The sequence below is a fragment of the Anoplopoma fimbria genome, chromosome 10 (genome assembly GCF_027596085.1).
Source record: "Anoplopoma fimbria isolate UVic2021 breed Golden Eagle Sablefish chromosome 10, Afim_UVic_2022, whole genome shotgun sequence".
Classification (NCBI taxonomy): Eukaryota; Metazoa; Chordata; class Actinopteri; order Perciformes; family Anoplopomatidae; genus Anoplopoma; species Anoplopoma fimbria.
This window is the reverse complement of record NC_072458.1, coordinates 16,645,323-16,660,988: the sequence shown is the minus strand read 5'-3', so window position 1 is coordinate 16,660,988 and position 15,666 is coordinate 16,645,323. Positions and strand designations below refer to the sequence as shown.

General features: G+C 35.3%; 1 protein-coding gene across 1 annotated transcript in view; it reads left to right on the top strand.

The window, feature by feature from the left end:
• Positions 1 to 6,123: 6,123 nt before the first annotated feature.
• LOC129097061 (AT-rich interactive domain-containing protein 1A-like) overlaps positions 6,124 to 15,666 on the top strand; it is a 53,308-nt gene continuing 43,765 nt past the window's right edge. Inside the window, 1 exon segment of the mRNA XM_054605764.1 lies at positions 6,124 to 7,310. Within this exon segment, the coding sequence (XP_054461739.1) occupies positions 6,336 to 7,310 (975 nt within the window). The 5' untranslated portion in view covers positions 6,124 to 6,335.

Sequence of the window (15,666 nt, the reverse complement as noted above, 5' to 3'; positions counted from 1 at the left end):
AAACAGCAAGTTTATGCTAAAAAGGAAAAGAAGCTCCCTACCCCCTCCTCCCTTACAGCCTGGTCTCTGCGCTTTCTGCCACACACACACACACACACACACACACACACACGCACATGCACTCCTCCCATTTAGCCTATATAAGCAGACAGCAGCTGAGCTGACCCCCTCCACCCTGCATACTCTCCTTTATTAAACATACAAAAGCTGTCTTTGCAGCTTTAAAATACATCAGGATATTTCTGTTGGTTTCTAAGTCAAACTTAAAGTAAAAGAGGATCTCTTTTGCCACATACAGAGTGAGCAGTGTGAGCAGAAAGCCCGCATTATAGAGAGAAAGGGCTGAGCAGAGCAGAGAGCTACTGCTTCCCATCCCCCACATTCACATAGCAAAGTTCTGCTGCTTTTGCAAGCGGTGATGTCGCCTTCACGTACTCCACCCGAGGCTCGTAAACGCAAAATGTCGCAGCATTCTAGTGCTTAGAAATAATACACTTTATGCTGTAATATACATAAGTCTGAATTTGTTTTCTCAGCTTGTTATTTCATTTATTTGTGTATCTCACAGCTACTTTACGAAATTAAAAAGCATAAACATAGTCTATGTCTAAAACATTCCCCTAGAAAAGAAACAGATAGAAAATAATATTTCATGCCCTCTTACTTTACCAAGAATTGGGTGCATGTGCTGATGATTTATTACCACACAAGACCCTTAATACTTTTGTATATTTTCATTAGAATATATTTTCACAGTATCTTGTGATGAACATATCAGTTGTGACTATGGCACTGTTTTACTAAATTCAACAATAATCTCTATGTTTATGTGTGACTTACTATATTATATTTTGCTCCTGAATAAGACACTTTGTGGAACTATCAGGGGTTACTATTATACCCCTCCATCACTATATAAAGCTATTTGTGTGTTTTGATGTATGCATCACAGAGCTTTCACACACCGCAACCAACTTTAACATTTCTCTGCGTCAACTAATACAGGCTGTGTAATAAAATCTCAGACTTTCCTTACAACTTGGTGTTCTAATTTGATCCTGTATGTGTCATTCGTTCCTGTCTCAGGGCGTGATAGCGAAAGCTCCCACAGCACCTGAATGCAGCACGAAGGCTGCCGCTTCTGCTGCTGCTAGGAGAGTGCGAGGCAGGCAGGCAGAGAGCACGAAGAAAGGGGGTGGGGAGGGAGAGAGAGAGAGAGAGAGTGGTGGTGGAGAGACATAGGGTGACTGTTCCTATTAATTGTATAGGGCGACTTTATGCTTCCCCCAAAATCTCGTGAGATTTCACTTTGAACAGACAACCTCTGATGTGTTGCATTTTCAGAGGCCTTTATACACACTGTCACTTTTTTCACCACCACTGTTTCTCTTTTTGTATCTTCACTTCCTGCTCTGTGAGAGGCTCAGTCCATCCCCCATCCTTCTTCCCTTTCTACCCTCCCTCCCTTCCTCCCTCCCTCTCTTTCTCTCTCACACACACACACATGCTCACATGCTCACATGCATCATGCACAGGTTGTGATTTCATGCTTTTCCTCTACTTTTCCTCCGCTGTACTGACTCCCCTCACTTTGCTGTTTGTCGACACATGGAAGCAGTATGGAAGCAGCTCTCCCTCCCTCTCCATTAGACCACTCTAACAGAAGATGACACTGTAGCCCATTTTTTTCTCCCCACCCTCCTCTCTTTTAACGAGCTAATCAGATAAAGTGCACAAATGAATATAACACAGAGGAACACACAGCCCATGCATTAAGCATTTCTTGCAATCAGAATGGTTGAATAGTTATGACCGACTTCAAGGCAGAATAGTCCAGCAAAGGAAGGGATTTTTTTTATTTTTTTTTATTGTTTAATGCTATAAAACAGTACTCACAAAGTATGTGGTGTTTTAGCAGTGCAGCAGGCTTGCATGTGAAAGCATGTGGCTATTTAAAACATGATTGAACTGAAGTTAAATATGGCAGACTTCCTGATTCTGTTTACTTCTTATGAAAATAAATAGCTATGGGACAAATAGCATCAATAAGATGCAGTTGCACACAAGCATCAAGCATACATTATACACACTAGGCATGTGTTTTATTATATATATATATATATATATATATATAGGAAAAAAATCCCCTTATATGCAACACTTAATTAGTCTCAGTACTTTATATAACAACAGGGCTTTTGTAATACGTCGACATTTTTATGCATGAGCTCAGTTTAAAGCGCATTAGAGCTACAATAATGGCTCTTCTTTATGGAGGATGAAAAATGACATAAGTATAAATAAATAAATGCATAGATAATTGTATAAATAAATACAGGAATAAATAAATAAATGCTTAAATAAATGTATAAATACAGAAATTAATAAATAAATGAATAAATGTAAGTGAAAATAAATGTAGAAATAAATGTAGGATATGTATTTATTTCTGTCCTGTTTGATTATTAACTTTTATTTATTTACCTATAGATTAATGTATTCATTTCTATATTTATTTCAGCATTTACTTATTTATTTATACTTTTATTTATTGATTTCAGTATTTATTTAAGCATGTATTTATTACTGTATTTAATTATTATTTTACTTATTTATTTCTGTATTCAAACATTTATTTAAGCATGTATTTATTCATTCATACAATTATGTATTTATTTAAACTTTTATTTATTGATTTCAGTATTTATTTAAGCATTTATTTATTACTGTATTTATTTCAGCATTTAGTTATTACTTATATATTTCTGTTTTCAAACATTTATTTATTTATTCATACAATTATGTATTTATTTATACTTTTATTTATTGATTTCAGTATTTATTTAAGCATTTATTTATTACTGTATTTATTTCAGCATTTAATTATTATTTTACTTATTTATTTCTGTATTCAAACATTTATTTAAGCATTTATTCTTCATACAATTATGTATTTATTTATACTTTTATTTATTTATTTCAGTATTTATTTAAGCATTTATTTATTACTGTATTTATTTCAGCATTTAATTATTATTTTACTTATTTATTTCTGTATTCAAACATTTATTTATTCATACAATTATGTATTTATTTATACTTTTATTTATTGATTTCAGTATTTATTTAAGCATTTATTTATTACTATATTTATTTCAGCATTTAATTATTATTTTACTTATTTATTTCTGTATTCAAACATTTATTTATTCATACAATTATGTATTTATTTATACTTTTATTTATTGATTTCAGTATTTATTTAAGCATTTATTTATTACTATATTTATTTCAGCATTTAATTATTATTTTACTTATTTATTTCTGTATTCAAACATTTATTTAAGCATGTATTTATTCATTCATACAATTATGTATTTATTTAAACTTTTATTTATTGATTTCAGTATTTATTTAAGCATTTATTTATTACTGTATTTATTTCAGCATTTAGTTATTACTTATTTATTTCTGTATTCAAACATTTATTTATTTATTCATACAATTATGTATTTATTTATACTTTTATTTATTGATTTCAGTATTTATTTAAGCATTTATTTATTACTGTATTTATTTCAGCATTTAATTATTATTTTACTTATTTATTTCTGTATTCAAACATTTATTTAAGCATTTATTCTTCATACAATTATGTATTTATTTATACTTTTATTTATTTATTTCAGTATTTATTCAAGCATTTATTTATTACTGTATTTATTTCAGCATTTAATTATTATTTTACTTATTTATTTCTGTATTCAAACATTTATTTATTAATTCATACAATTATGTATTTATTTATACTTTTATTTATTGATTTCTGTATTTATGTAAGCATTTAATTATTACTATATTCATTTCAGCATTTAATTATTATTTTACTTATTTATTTCTGTATTCAAACATTTATTTATTAATTCATACAATTATGTATTTATTTAAACTTTTATTTATTGATTTCAGTATTTATTTAAGCATTTATTTATTTCAGCATTTAATTATTATTTTACTCATTTATTTCTGTATTCAAACATTTATTTATTAATTCATACAATTATGTATTTATTTATACTTTTATTTATTGATTTCAGTATTTATTTATTACCGTATTTATTTCAGCATTTAATTATTATTTTACTTATTTATTTCTGTATTCAAACATTTATTTATTTATTCATACAATTATGTATTTATTTATACTTTTATTTATCGATTTCAGTATTTATTTAAGCATTTATTTATTACCGTATTTATTTCAGCATTTAATTATTATTTTACTTATTTATTTCTGTATTAAAACATTTATTTAAGCATGCATTTATTTATTCATACAATTATGTATTTATTTATACTTTTATTTATTGATTTCAGTATTTATTTATTACCGTATTTATTTCAGCATTTAATTATTACTTATTTATTTCTGTATTCAAACATTTATTTATTAATTCATACAATTATGTATTTATTTATACTTTTATTTATTGATTTCAGTATTTATTTATTACTGTATTTATTTCAGCATTTAATTATTATTTTACTCATTTATTTCTGTATTCAAACATTTATTTATTAATTCATACAATTATGTATTTATTTATACTTTTATTTATTGATTTCAGCATTTATCTATTACCGTATTTATTTCAGCATTTAATTATTACTTATTTATTTCTATATTCAAACATTTATTCATTAATTCATACAATTAAGCATTTATTTATACTTTTATTTATTGATTTCAGTATTTATTTAAGCATTTATTTATTACCGTATTTATTTCAGCATTTAATTATTTTACTTATTTATTTCTGTATTCAAACATTTATTTAAGCATTTATTTATTCATACAATTATGTATTTATTTATACTTTTATTTATAGATTTCAGTATTTATTTAAGCATTTATTTATTACTATATTTATTTCAGCATTTAATTATTATTTTACTTATTTATTTCTGTATTCAAACATTTATTTATTTATTCATACAATTATGTATTTATTTATACTTTTATTTATTGATTTCAGTATTTATTTATTACTGTATTTATTTCAGCATTTAATTATTATTTTACTTATTTATTTCTGTATTAAAACATTTATTTAAGCATGTGTTTATTTATTCATACAATTATGTATTTATTTATACTTTTATTTATTGATTTCAGTATTTATTTATTACTGTATTTATTTCAGCATTTAATTATTATTTTACTTATTTATTTCTGTATTCAAACATTTATTTATTTATTCATACAATTATGTATTTATTTATACTTTTATTTATTGATTTCAGTATTTATTTATTACCGTATTTATTTCAGCATTTAATTATTACTTATTTATTTCTGTATTAAAACATTTATTTAAGCGTGTATTTATTCATTCATACAATTATGTATTTATTTATACTTTTATTTATTGATTTCAGTATTTATTTATTACCGTATTTATTTCAGCATTTAATTATTACTTATTTATTTCTGTACTCAAACATTTATTCATTAATTCATACAATTAAGCATTTATTTATACTTTTATTTATTGATTTCAGTATTTATTTATTGCAGTATTTATTTATTGATTTCAGTATTTATTTATTGATTTCAGTATTTATCTATTACCGTATTTATTTCAGCATTTAATTATTACTTATTTATTTCCGTATTCAAACATTTCATACAACTAAGCATTCATTCATCTATACCTATATCACTTCTCATCCTCCACACTTCTCCACACAATATTATTACCAGCACCCCCCCCCCCCCCAAAAAAAGTGCGCAGTCCGGATCCAACATCCCCTACCTACTCCGCTCCGGGTTTCCATTCCCGCCCGACAGCTCGGTAAGATGGCTGTGTCTCGCGGAGCCTCGTGCTGGTTTGGTTGATTTCTAGCTCGCGCTCTCGTTCTGTAACAGAAGCCCCCCTCCACACACACACACACACACACACACACACACTCACTAGTGTCGGTGGAGCTCACCTCCCCGGCTCTGTATTTATATATATTTTTTAAAAAACCTCTTCCACAAACTTTTTACCCCCCTTTCCTCCCTCCTCCTCCCTTTTTATCTAATGTGTGTTTTCTTTTTTTTTTTTTCTTTAAGTTGAACCGGAGTCGCGGTGGATTACCGGATACCGGGTCCGGGCGGAGGGCAAAAGGGAGGGAATGAACCGGGACAGCGGGTACGTGGTCACCAGTGTCACTGTGTTTGTATTCAATGGGTTTTTTCTTTTTTTCTCCTCTTTTGATTGTGAGTGAGTCTCCGTGCTGAGAGAGAGAGAGAGAGAGAGAGAAGGAGGAGAGAGAGAGAGAGGGATATCATGGCCGCTCAGGTCGCTACAAGCGTCGCCTCTCTCAACACGAGCCCGCCATCCGAACTCAAAAAGCCGGATCGGGACCCGCAGGAGGAGTCGGTACCGGGGGAGAAGCAGCAGCAGCAGCAGCATGAAAATAAGGAACCAGGAGGAGGTGGTGGTGGAGGTGGATCGCCCGGGCAGAAGGAGCTGCAGGACGGGAGCGACGCTGCAGGAGGAGGAGGAGGAGGAGGAGGAGGAGGGGAGCCCGACATGAAGAACGGGAACGGGAGTGTGCCCAGGGTGAATAATAATACCCAGAATGATCCCGGAGGCCCCGAGGGGAATAACCACCCCGGGATGGGACACCACCACCCGGGCCCCTTTCCTCCACCTCCTTACGGCTACAACCAGCACTACAGCCGGGCTCCTTTTCATCAACATGGCGGACAACAAAGCCCTGGCATGGCAGCTGCATCGGGGCCGGGCATGATGGACCCGTATCCCCCTAACTCACACGAGCACGGATACCCCACCAACCCCAGCTCCAACCCCAACCCCAGCCATTATAACAGCTACAGCCCCTTCCAGAGCAGGACTTCCTACCAGGGCTACGGGGCCATGAACTCCCCGCGCAACAACCAGCCTCCGGCGGCTGGTGGGGGGCAGCCAGGCAAGCAGCAGCCTGCAGGAGGAACCACTGCTATGGCTGCTTCTTATAATAACCAGAGGTATAACATGGGGACCCAGCAGCAGCAGCAGCAGCAGCAGCAACCTACATCCACGCCAACTTTAAATCAGCTTTTGACATCCCCCAGCTCGGCCAGGAGCTACCCGAACTACCCCCAAGGAGACTATAACAATCAGGAAGGAGCCACAAGCAAAGGGCCAGGAGACATGGGCAGTCAGTATGGTGGGGTCCATCCGGGTTGGCAACAAAGGGCCCACCACCAGCCTCCCATGAGCCCGGGGAACACTGGACAGCCTCCCAGCAGAAACCAGGTAAACCCCACGTACTGCACGGACACAGTTAACCCGAGTTAAAGTCACCCAAATAGCCCAGAAAAAAAAAAAAGCAGCAGCAGGCAGAGTTGCACATTGCATTGGACCAGCCATTGTCTATGTAGCAAGAGCTCTTAAAATGGCTGCCTCTCTCTCTCTTTCTCTCTCCCTTTTTTCTCCCAACACCACCCCCCCTTGCAATAGTGTTTTAGACCGAGAAAGAAGCCACATATTCTGTTGGAGACAACTTCCAGAGTTGTGTGTGTGTGTGTGTGTGTGTGTGTGTGTGTGCAGGGTGCAAGAGTTTGACTAAGTAGAGCAGAGAGTGTGTGAGGAGAAAGTGTGTGTGTGCAGAGGGAGATGAGAATATATAAGATTTAAGTGCATTTCTGCAGGAATCCAGCTGCAAAATAAGCTTCTTTTTTTTTGCTCCCCTCCCCAAAAACCAGAGCTATCAAAGTTGTGTGACTGGCTGTCAGTGCTGATAAACAACATGCAAATGCCCTCGATGGCCGTTAAATAGCATTTTGCATAATCATTAAGAGGAGGGGGGGGGACGACCCCTCATGTCGGTTAAACAAGGCTGCACGACAAAAGCTGGAGATGCATCATGTAGTCCAAGTGCACGGCAACAATTTGCATCCTCTTGAGTGTTTTATAACTCTGGGAATCAAAAGTGTGCATTTGTAATCTATTTTTTTTTTTCATTCATTAATGTTGTTTGACACAGGGTTTTTTTTTCTTTCCCCCTGCTGCTCTGTGCTACCATGTGCCCGGCTTGTAAACACACAGGGCCCCCCTTGCCTGGTTGCAAAAAAAAAAGAAAAAAGTGCAGATTGCCTTTGCTTTGGGAATTTGAATTATGGAGGTAAAAATCCTGCTGTCAGAGCCAGGAGACAGTTGGTCTTAGGTTGACATGCGAGTCGAGATCTGATTGGCTCCCCCGGATCCCTCTGCTCTCGGCCATTTATAATTGCATATAATAGGAGGCTGCAGAAAAACAGCCCCCTCTGCCCACTTATGTGTTCCTCCACCGTGTCAAGACAACATAGTCCCTGTGTATTTTACTCATTTTTGAAAATATTGTATTCATGTAGTGTTTTTGTATATGCTTATATATTTTTTATTTTGTTTACATAAATGCATCTGGATGTTCTCTAGTATCGACAGAACTACACACCAGAAACAATTGTATTTTATTTCATAAGGTTAACTCACTGGTTGTATCTATATAGAGCATTTTTGAGAACACATTTTGTTCAGTTCCACCCACTGCAGTAATTTGCATGATGACTGTACTCATGAAGCTCCACCATTGTTTTTTAAATTTTTTTATTTGTTTGAGTAAAACCTTTAGCTCACTCATACTGAATCACATCTCTTACTGCCATTTTTTTTAGCCACTGACCTCAGACATGCTCCTCAAAGTTTTCTATTTTTTTTTTTTTTTTTTTTTTGTTGCTGTTGCTGTTGGGTACACTGTGTGCACTGCTCGTTCAAGTTGGCTGACTCTGGTACAGCAGATAGAGTAGGTGTGGCCATTGAGCCTCGTTGTACAACTGTGTTCTCCACTGCTTCCAGATCAGGAGGTGAGGAGACTTGTGCGCTCCAATGCCTTGTGGCCACATGCGAGGGTTGGACTGGCTACAGTTGTGTTTACAAGCAACCGAGGTGTCAACAGAGTGTCACTGTGTTTTTTTTTTTTCTTTCCTTTTTTTCGGCAGGTTACAGTAGCTTCATTTGCTTCCACATGCTGAGAGTGTTACCATGTCAACAGTGCTTACCTACTTCTCTCTCTCTCTCTCTCTCTCTCTCTCTCTCTCTCTCTCTCTCTCTCTCTCTCTCTCTCTCTATATATATATATATATATATATATATATATATATATATATATATATATATATATATATATATCTCTATCTCTCTCTCTCTCTCTATCTATCTCTATCTATCTTTCTCTCCCTGATAACAGCCACATGTGTAGTGTTGTTATTCTACAATTAAGTCATTGCCTAATGTCATATGTGTTTATAGGCAACATATGTGAAGGATGTAGTGGGACTTTTAACGGAAATAACAATTGATATATAATCTAGATGATATGGGTAAGTGTGACGATGTTCTGTACACACAGCATTGTCCAAAATTGAGTATGTAATTCCTTTTGGAAAGAAATGTGCTTTCCATTTCACTTTGGCCCAAAGAAGAGATTTTATTCACTTCTCTTCGTGACATTTTTGAATGCATTTTTCTCTATTGCAAATAATTTGGGCATTGCATGTTTCTGCAATTTTTTGCAAACATTGCTCGAGGCATCTGCTAATCAAAGATGATCAAACTATCATGACAAATGTTATGCTTATAGGCATTGGATGATATGAAAACTTCATGTCACAATTAACCTGGCCAAAATAATTGTGATTTAAGGATATGATTCTGATAAATCCTCAAAATAGTCCTACATTATTATTATTATTATTATTATTATTATTATTATTATTATTATTATTATTATTATCATTAAAACATACTGACATCACTTGACCTTACGTTCAAGAAACAAATATTCGATATTGCATAACCGGACAAACATTTCTTTAAAATTCTTTTTTTAGTCAACAATCATAAATCGTAAACTCCCCCTGCATTAGAAAAAGGATAAATACATGTAAAAGTATCAACATTTTGTCAGTCTGTTCTTTTTGTTACATGACAATTCCTCTATTTTTTTATTTCTCTACCATGCTAGTTAGCTTCACAGCTTTTTTTAGGTCACCTGTGACGATATTCACGATTATCCCGATAATGAAAATTCATCACAATTAACTTATTGTGAGGATTATTTATCCCGATCCACAGTAAAATCATATATTGTTCCATAGTAACGCTGTATACGTGTTGATTTATTGTTTAGACATACATCGCTTTGCTAATTTATTTCCAGCAAAAGAGAGGTTATCAAGGTCAGACGGTTCATCTAGAGAAGTGACACCGACACATGTTGCTTTAAACTATTCACACATGCTGATTGCTGTGTCACAACAAAAGTGAACTGTTGACACTTAAAGCTGCCCAGTGCATTCACAACACTTTCTAAATGTCAGCAAAAGGATAAGGTTCAAAAATGTTTTTGCCCAAATGCTCAGATATTCTGTGACATCATCTTGATCATATTCACCAACCGGGATGATAAGCAATTTTTTTTATTTTTTTTATGAAATCTAAAATAAGAAATGTCATGTGTTGTTCTGTAGTGACGCTAAACGCTGTTTTGGGGAAAGTTTGATTTCCTTTTTTCAATTATTCACCTTCTGTCTGCAGTGAAGTGTCCATACTCAACTTTAATTTAGGTAAACCGGCTAAATCAACAGCATCTCGGTTGGTGCAGATGAAGCACTTTGCTCAGTTGTAGCTCCTTTTTTGCGATCAAAACAGGCACTTTTGTTTTTACAGTCAAGCTTTAAAAATCTATTTTCATGCTGTGGAGTGGATTTTTTTTTTTTATTCACATCACTTCAGTCAATATTATCTATTATGCCCTTCTTCTAGACCCCAGTTTAAGCCATGCTTTTAGTGACACTACTGAGAAGACCACCGGTACGGCTGGGCAATATATCTGTATTATATTGATATTTTGATATGAGACTGAATATTGTCATAGAGTATGGATATTGTAATATGGCATAAGTGTGGTCTTTTCCTCGTTTTTAAAGGCTGTATTACTGAAAAGTACCTATCTGTTTTAACTGTTATACTATTTGCCTTTACCCAGTTAGCCATTATATCCACATCACTGATGATTATTTATCAAAAATCTCATAGTGTAAATATTTTGTCTCAATATCGATATTGAGGTATTTGGTGAAATGTATTGTGATATTTTAATTTCTCCATATTGCCCAGCTCTAATCACAGACTCATGGTCTTATTGGTTATTACTAATGGCTTATTTTAATCAGATAATTTGTTTAGTTAATAGTTTTTAGTCAAGAAATGGTAGCCATTTGTTGTTCTCATTAGAATCAGTGTTTCTAAGTTTGTTTCCTTTCTTAAATGTCAGCTCTGTAAGTGAAACCAACAGTCATCTCATTCAAAAAGTGCATAAGCACTGTGAAGTCTTCATCTTTATCTCTGGTTAAATTATGGACAAAACAATGACGGACATATATCTTTGTATTTCAGATGTCAAATCAGACTCGGGAACCTTGAAATGCTCTTGTCTTTGCTGTAACGTCTAAATGTTTTAGAGAGTAGCATGCAAACAACTCTGCTGTCACAGATGACAGCCCAGTATTCCCATTAAAGCACACATGCATAAGTTAAGGTAGAAAAACAGTGTTTGAATAGTTTGTAGTACGCTACGTTTCCTTTAAACAAAAAAATGGTCTCAACACTCATTAACACTTTTTCATAACTAGATTAATTAACGTGCTTCCAGAACAGTTGCAATTTGCCGAAGAAGCTCAGTCTTTATTATTTTGCGAGTAAAAAAAGAATGTCTGAGTGTAATTGCACATCTTGGTTGTTAAGCACACCTAAAAGGTAGGAAGAACTGTGTTTTTTCCAAAGGCCATAAAGCTGTGTCGAGATCTCATTAGTGTCTCTGAATTGGGCTGAACTTGAATCGCGTATAAACCGGGGCTTTTGCAGGAATTCTGTCTTGTGGTGTCGGTGGTGCAGGTCCAGAGAACACATTACTTTAAATGGATATAATCCTGGACCTGGTACCTGGAGGACATGACCTCTCACACAGGCCACATGGACAAAAAGATGAAGTGCAAAAAAGTTTCCACACTGTTGTCTGAAGCGTTTTGATGTTTGACTGCAAACATTGGAGGGATTTTCACGGGCTATCCTCTGCAGGAGTGCTGTCCATAATAAGTGCTGCTGGCTCGATTTTTTTTTTTAGCAGAGTTTTATTAAATGCCTCGACTCTCCATTCATTAACAGCAGCACGATTGGCCTTTTTAATTGGCGGATGTAGCGGCGGTAATGATTCGATGGATGGTTTTTATGGAGCCGTTCACCTGCCTGGGGCCACCTGCTGAAGATGGATTAATGTGTTAATTGAGTGGTGGGTGAGGGCTAATATTATGGGGTTTTTATTATGCCTCGCACACAAACAAATACTCTGAAGTGGATCGTGGTGTGGTTGCTTTGGATGGTGTGACACCAGGTGTTTTCCTCCGCCTCACACATGGGAGTGAGTTAATAGGGATGCCCCCTGAGCTATGCAAGGCTGACTTCCCAAATTGAGTTTGAATTAAATCATAAGCGAAGACACGGTTGGAAATATTTCTTTTGAGAAAAGTCCCACAGTTGAAAACTTAATGAAAAATCCCCAAACCCGGGGTGTTACAGTGACGGCTGCTAATGGACGCAGAGCTCCGCCGCTGCTGTACAAGTGAAGCCCCGCTGCAAATTGGAAAAGTGGCATAAAAATAAACCGTTTCATGACAGCTTCACTGTGTCAAAATGAAGTGAAGTTATGAAGATGGAATATATTTATCAGAGCCAGCAACTTGTGTGTGTCTGCATTGTTAATCAAAAGTAAAACTTAATTAAAGCATTAAACATTCCACTATGCTTCTATTGAGAATACTAAAGCTTCGATAAATGTCTCATTTGTTTGAGGATATACTGGAAATTGTATTCGAGATCATACCGGTATTGTATACTTGTATACATGAAGCAAAGTCTTTCACAATAAAATGGGATTCCCCAAAAATTAAATTGGTTTTCTCCCATAAGATTTGAAATCATCGCAAAGACAAAAGATGTTTACATTTTAACAGAAAATGAATCGGTCATCAAGCGCTGCAAACAATGATTTATTTTCAGTATTGGGTTATCCGGCAATTATTTCCACAATTAATTTGTCTATAAATGTTTGAAAAAAAACAAAACCCCCCAGACTTTCTCAAACTCTCAATTTCTTTAAGTCCAACGTAAAGTCATCAAATGTCTAGTGTTGTTGAATAACAGTCCAAAGATATTTAGTTTATTACACATTACTCAAAAAAAAGGACATCATATTCAAGAAACTGGAATTACAGATTTGTGTGCCATTTTAAAAATAAGAAAAACAATGACTATCGGAAAAATTCATTTATCAAAGTAATTATTTCAGCACATCTTGTAATTTTAGCTTCTCAAATATGTTGATTTGATGCTTTTTCTTATCATATGTGATGATATTGCAATGATAAATCTACCTTCAGAAAATCAATCAGCAACTGTTGAAAGTTTAGTAATAGACACATTGTTTAACTAATTAACTGTTGAGTAATTGCTAAGTATTTCCTGGTTCCAGTTCATCCAATGCAAGGATTTCCTGTTTCTGTTTTACATCAAATTGTTGTGATGAGCCCCTTTTTTCATAACTTTTCTCCTTTTTTTTTTTTTTTTTTTTTATATAGATTAAACAATTGAATTGTGAAAGTAATCTGCAGAGCTGGCCAAATCAATGATGAAAATACCTATAAAGCGCAATCGTAGTTATTATTAATTAAGAAAAAATACGAAACATCCGTTGACTTCTGAGAAATGATGAACCTGCATTTTTCTAACTATTGTATTTGAAAAAAAAATCATAAATATTCCTTTTTTTTTTTAAACTATTACTTAAAGGCTTGCGTCACCGGACAGTGCAGTACCAACCCGTACACCATCGCCAGAGAGAGAAATACTGTTCTTTGATGGCTCGCTCTGCACTCTCTGAATTTCCCCCCTCCCCGTTCAGTAAACACGACGCACGTTTCCAAGAAAACATACGGAACAACTTCCAGCTACTGTTGACGCTCTGCTTTGTGGGGGTTGGTGGCGTGGAGAAGAGGAAGCCCGACCATTCAAAAAGGAAGTTCACTCTCAGCTCTTTAGTCTGCACTGCTGAGTAATGATTCTCCACAGGCCACATGGACAGCATGCTGCCTCCCGGCAACTGTGTGTGTGTGTGTGTGTGAGTGTGAGTGGGAGAAACGGTGTCAGTGATACCCAGGGGAGGGAGGAGGGGGGGGTTGGGTGTTTTTGTGAATGATCTTCGTCTGCCCCTGACAGCTGTGTGTATTTGTGTATAAAGTGCAGCAGTTAGTTTGTAGTGTGTGTGTGTGTGTGTGTGTGTGTGTGTGTGTGTGTGCGTGTGTGCGCGTGCGCGCCGCTGCCTCAGGAGCCCCTCTGACCTGCTCTTACTCCACGTGTCACCAGCAATCTGTCTTTTCTTTTCTAGCGTCGCCCCTGTTCATCCTGCTGACAGCCACAGACAGCGACTACGTTTACGTGCACACCAATATTCCACTATTATTACGAACTCGTGCATTTGGAAAGTTGTTGCAGACTGTGGTACAAACCCTTAATTGAGACGCATATTTTGAATACTGCACACACGTCCAAAGAATGCTCCCAAAACTCGCATAATATCGGCACGTCCAACATTTCAGTCGGAAAATGCTACATTGTGAATAATGCCTTATTCAGGCAGTACTTTCCAACATGCTGTTTACGCGGCTCATGAAAAGGAATATTCCGCTAATATTCCCGTTAACATGCAAACTCCGATTAACGCCAAAAGTACCAATGACGTACATCCTAAACTTAAATATCCATCCTTTTCCAACTGCAGTCATGTTGCCCTCCTCACCATTCTGCAAGTTTTTGAAAAACTTTCTTCTTCAAACTATTATTTTCACTGCTTCGCTAGAGAACAGACTGTTAATAGCACACTACAGGAGCAACATGACTGCTGGAGTTGGAAAGGGAGGGAAATGAAAGTTTAGGATGTACGTCATTGGTGCTTTTTATGTTAATCGGAGTTTGCATGTTAACAGGAATATTAATGGAATATTCCTTTTCATGCGCCATGTAAACAGCTAAGTAGGAATGTTGTCTTTTTTTGGAATAGGGGGAAAAACAGAATATTTTGTGCATGTCAGCATTTCATTTTCCAACTCCAGAGTTAACTGTTGTTTTTCTCTCTGTAGCATCATTCATAAGACCCCTTAATTATCCCTATGAATGTTTGATACAGAGCACATCAGAAGAAAATGACTGAACAACAGAGTGAAAAGCCTGCAGCCATGCAAATGCTGATGAATTTGACTGAACCTCCTCAGGGGGTTTATTGACTTCCGCAAACCTGTAGCAAGTTGCTGTATCCAGACAATATTTGTTTGGTGAAATATTTGGTTTAATGGCTGAGAAATGTAATCGTGATAATTGCATGCCCACTGTTACACACTGAGAGAAAATAAACAGTGAAAAACAAGTTCCTCCGTGGACAAATGTCAAACTTGGGCTATTGCATCAGGGCACGCTGGAATGTAAAGGTAATTCATTTCTTTTGACATTTACCTTCTAAAAT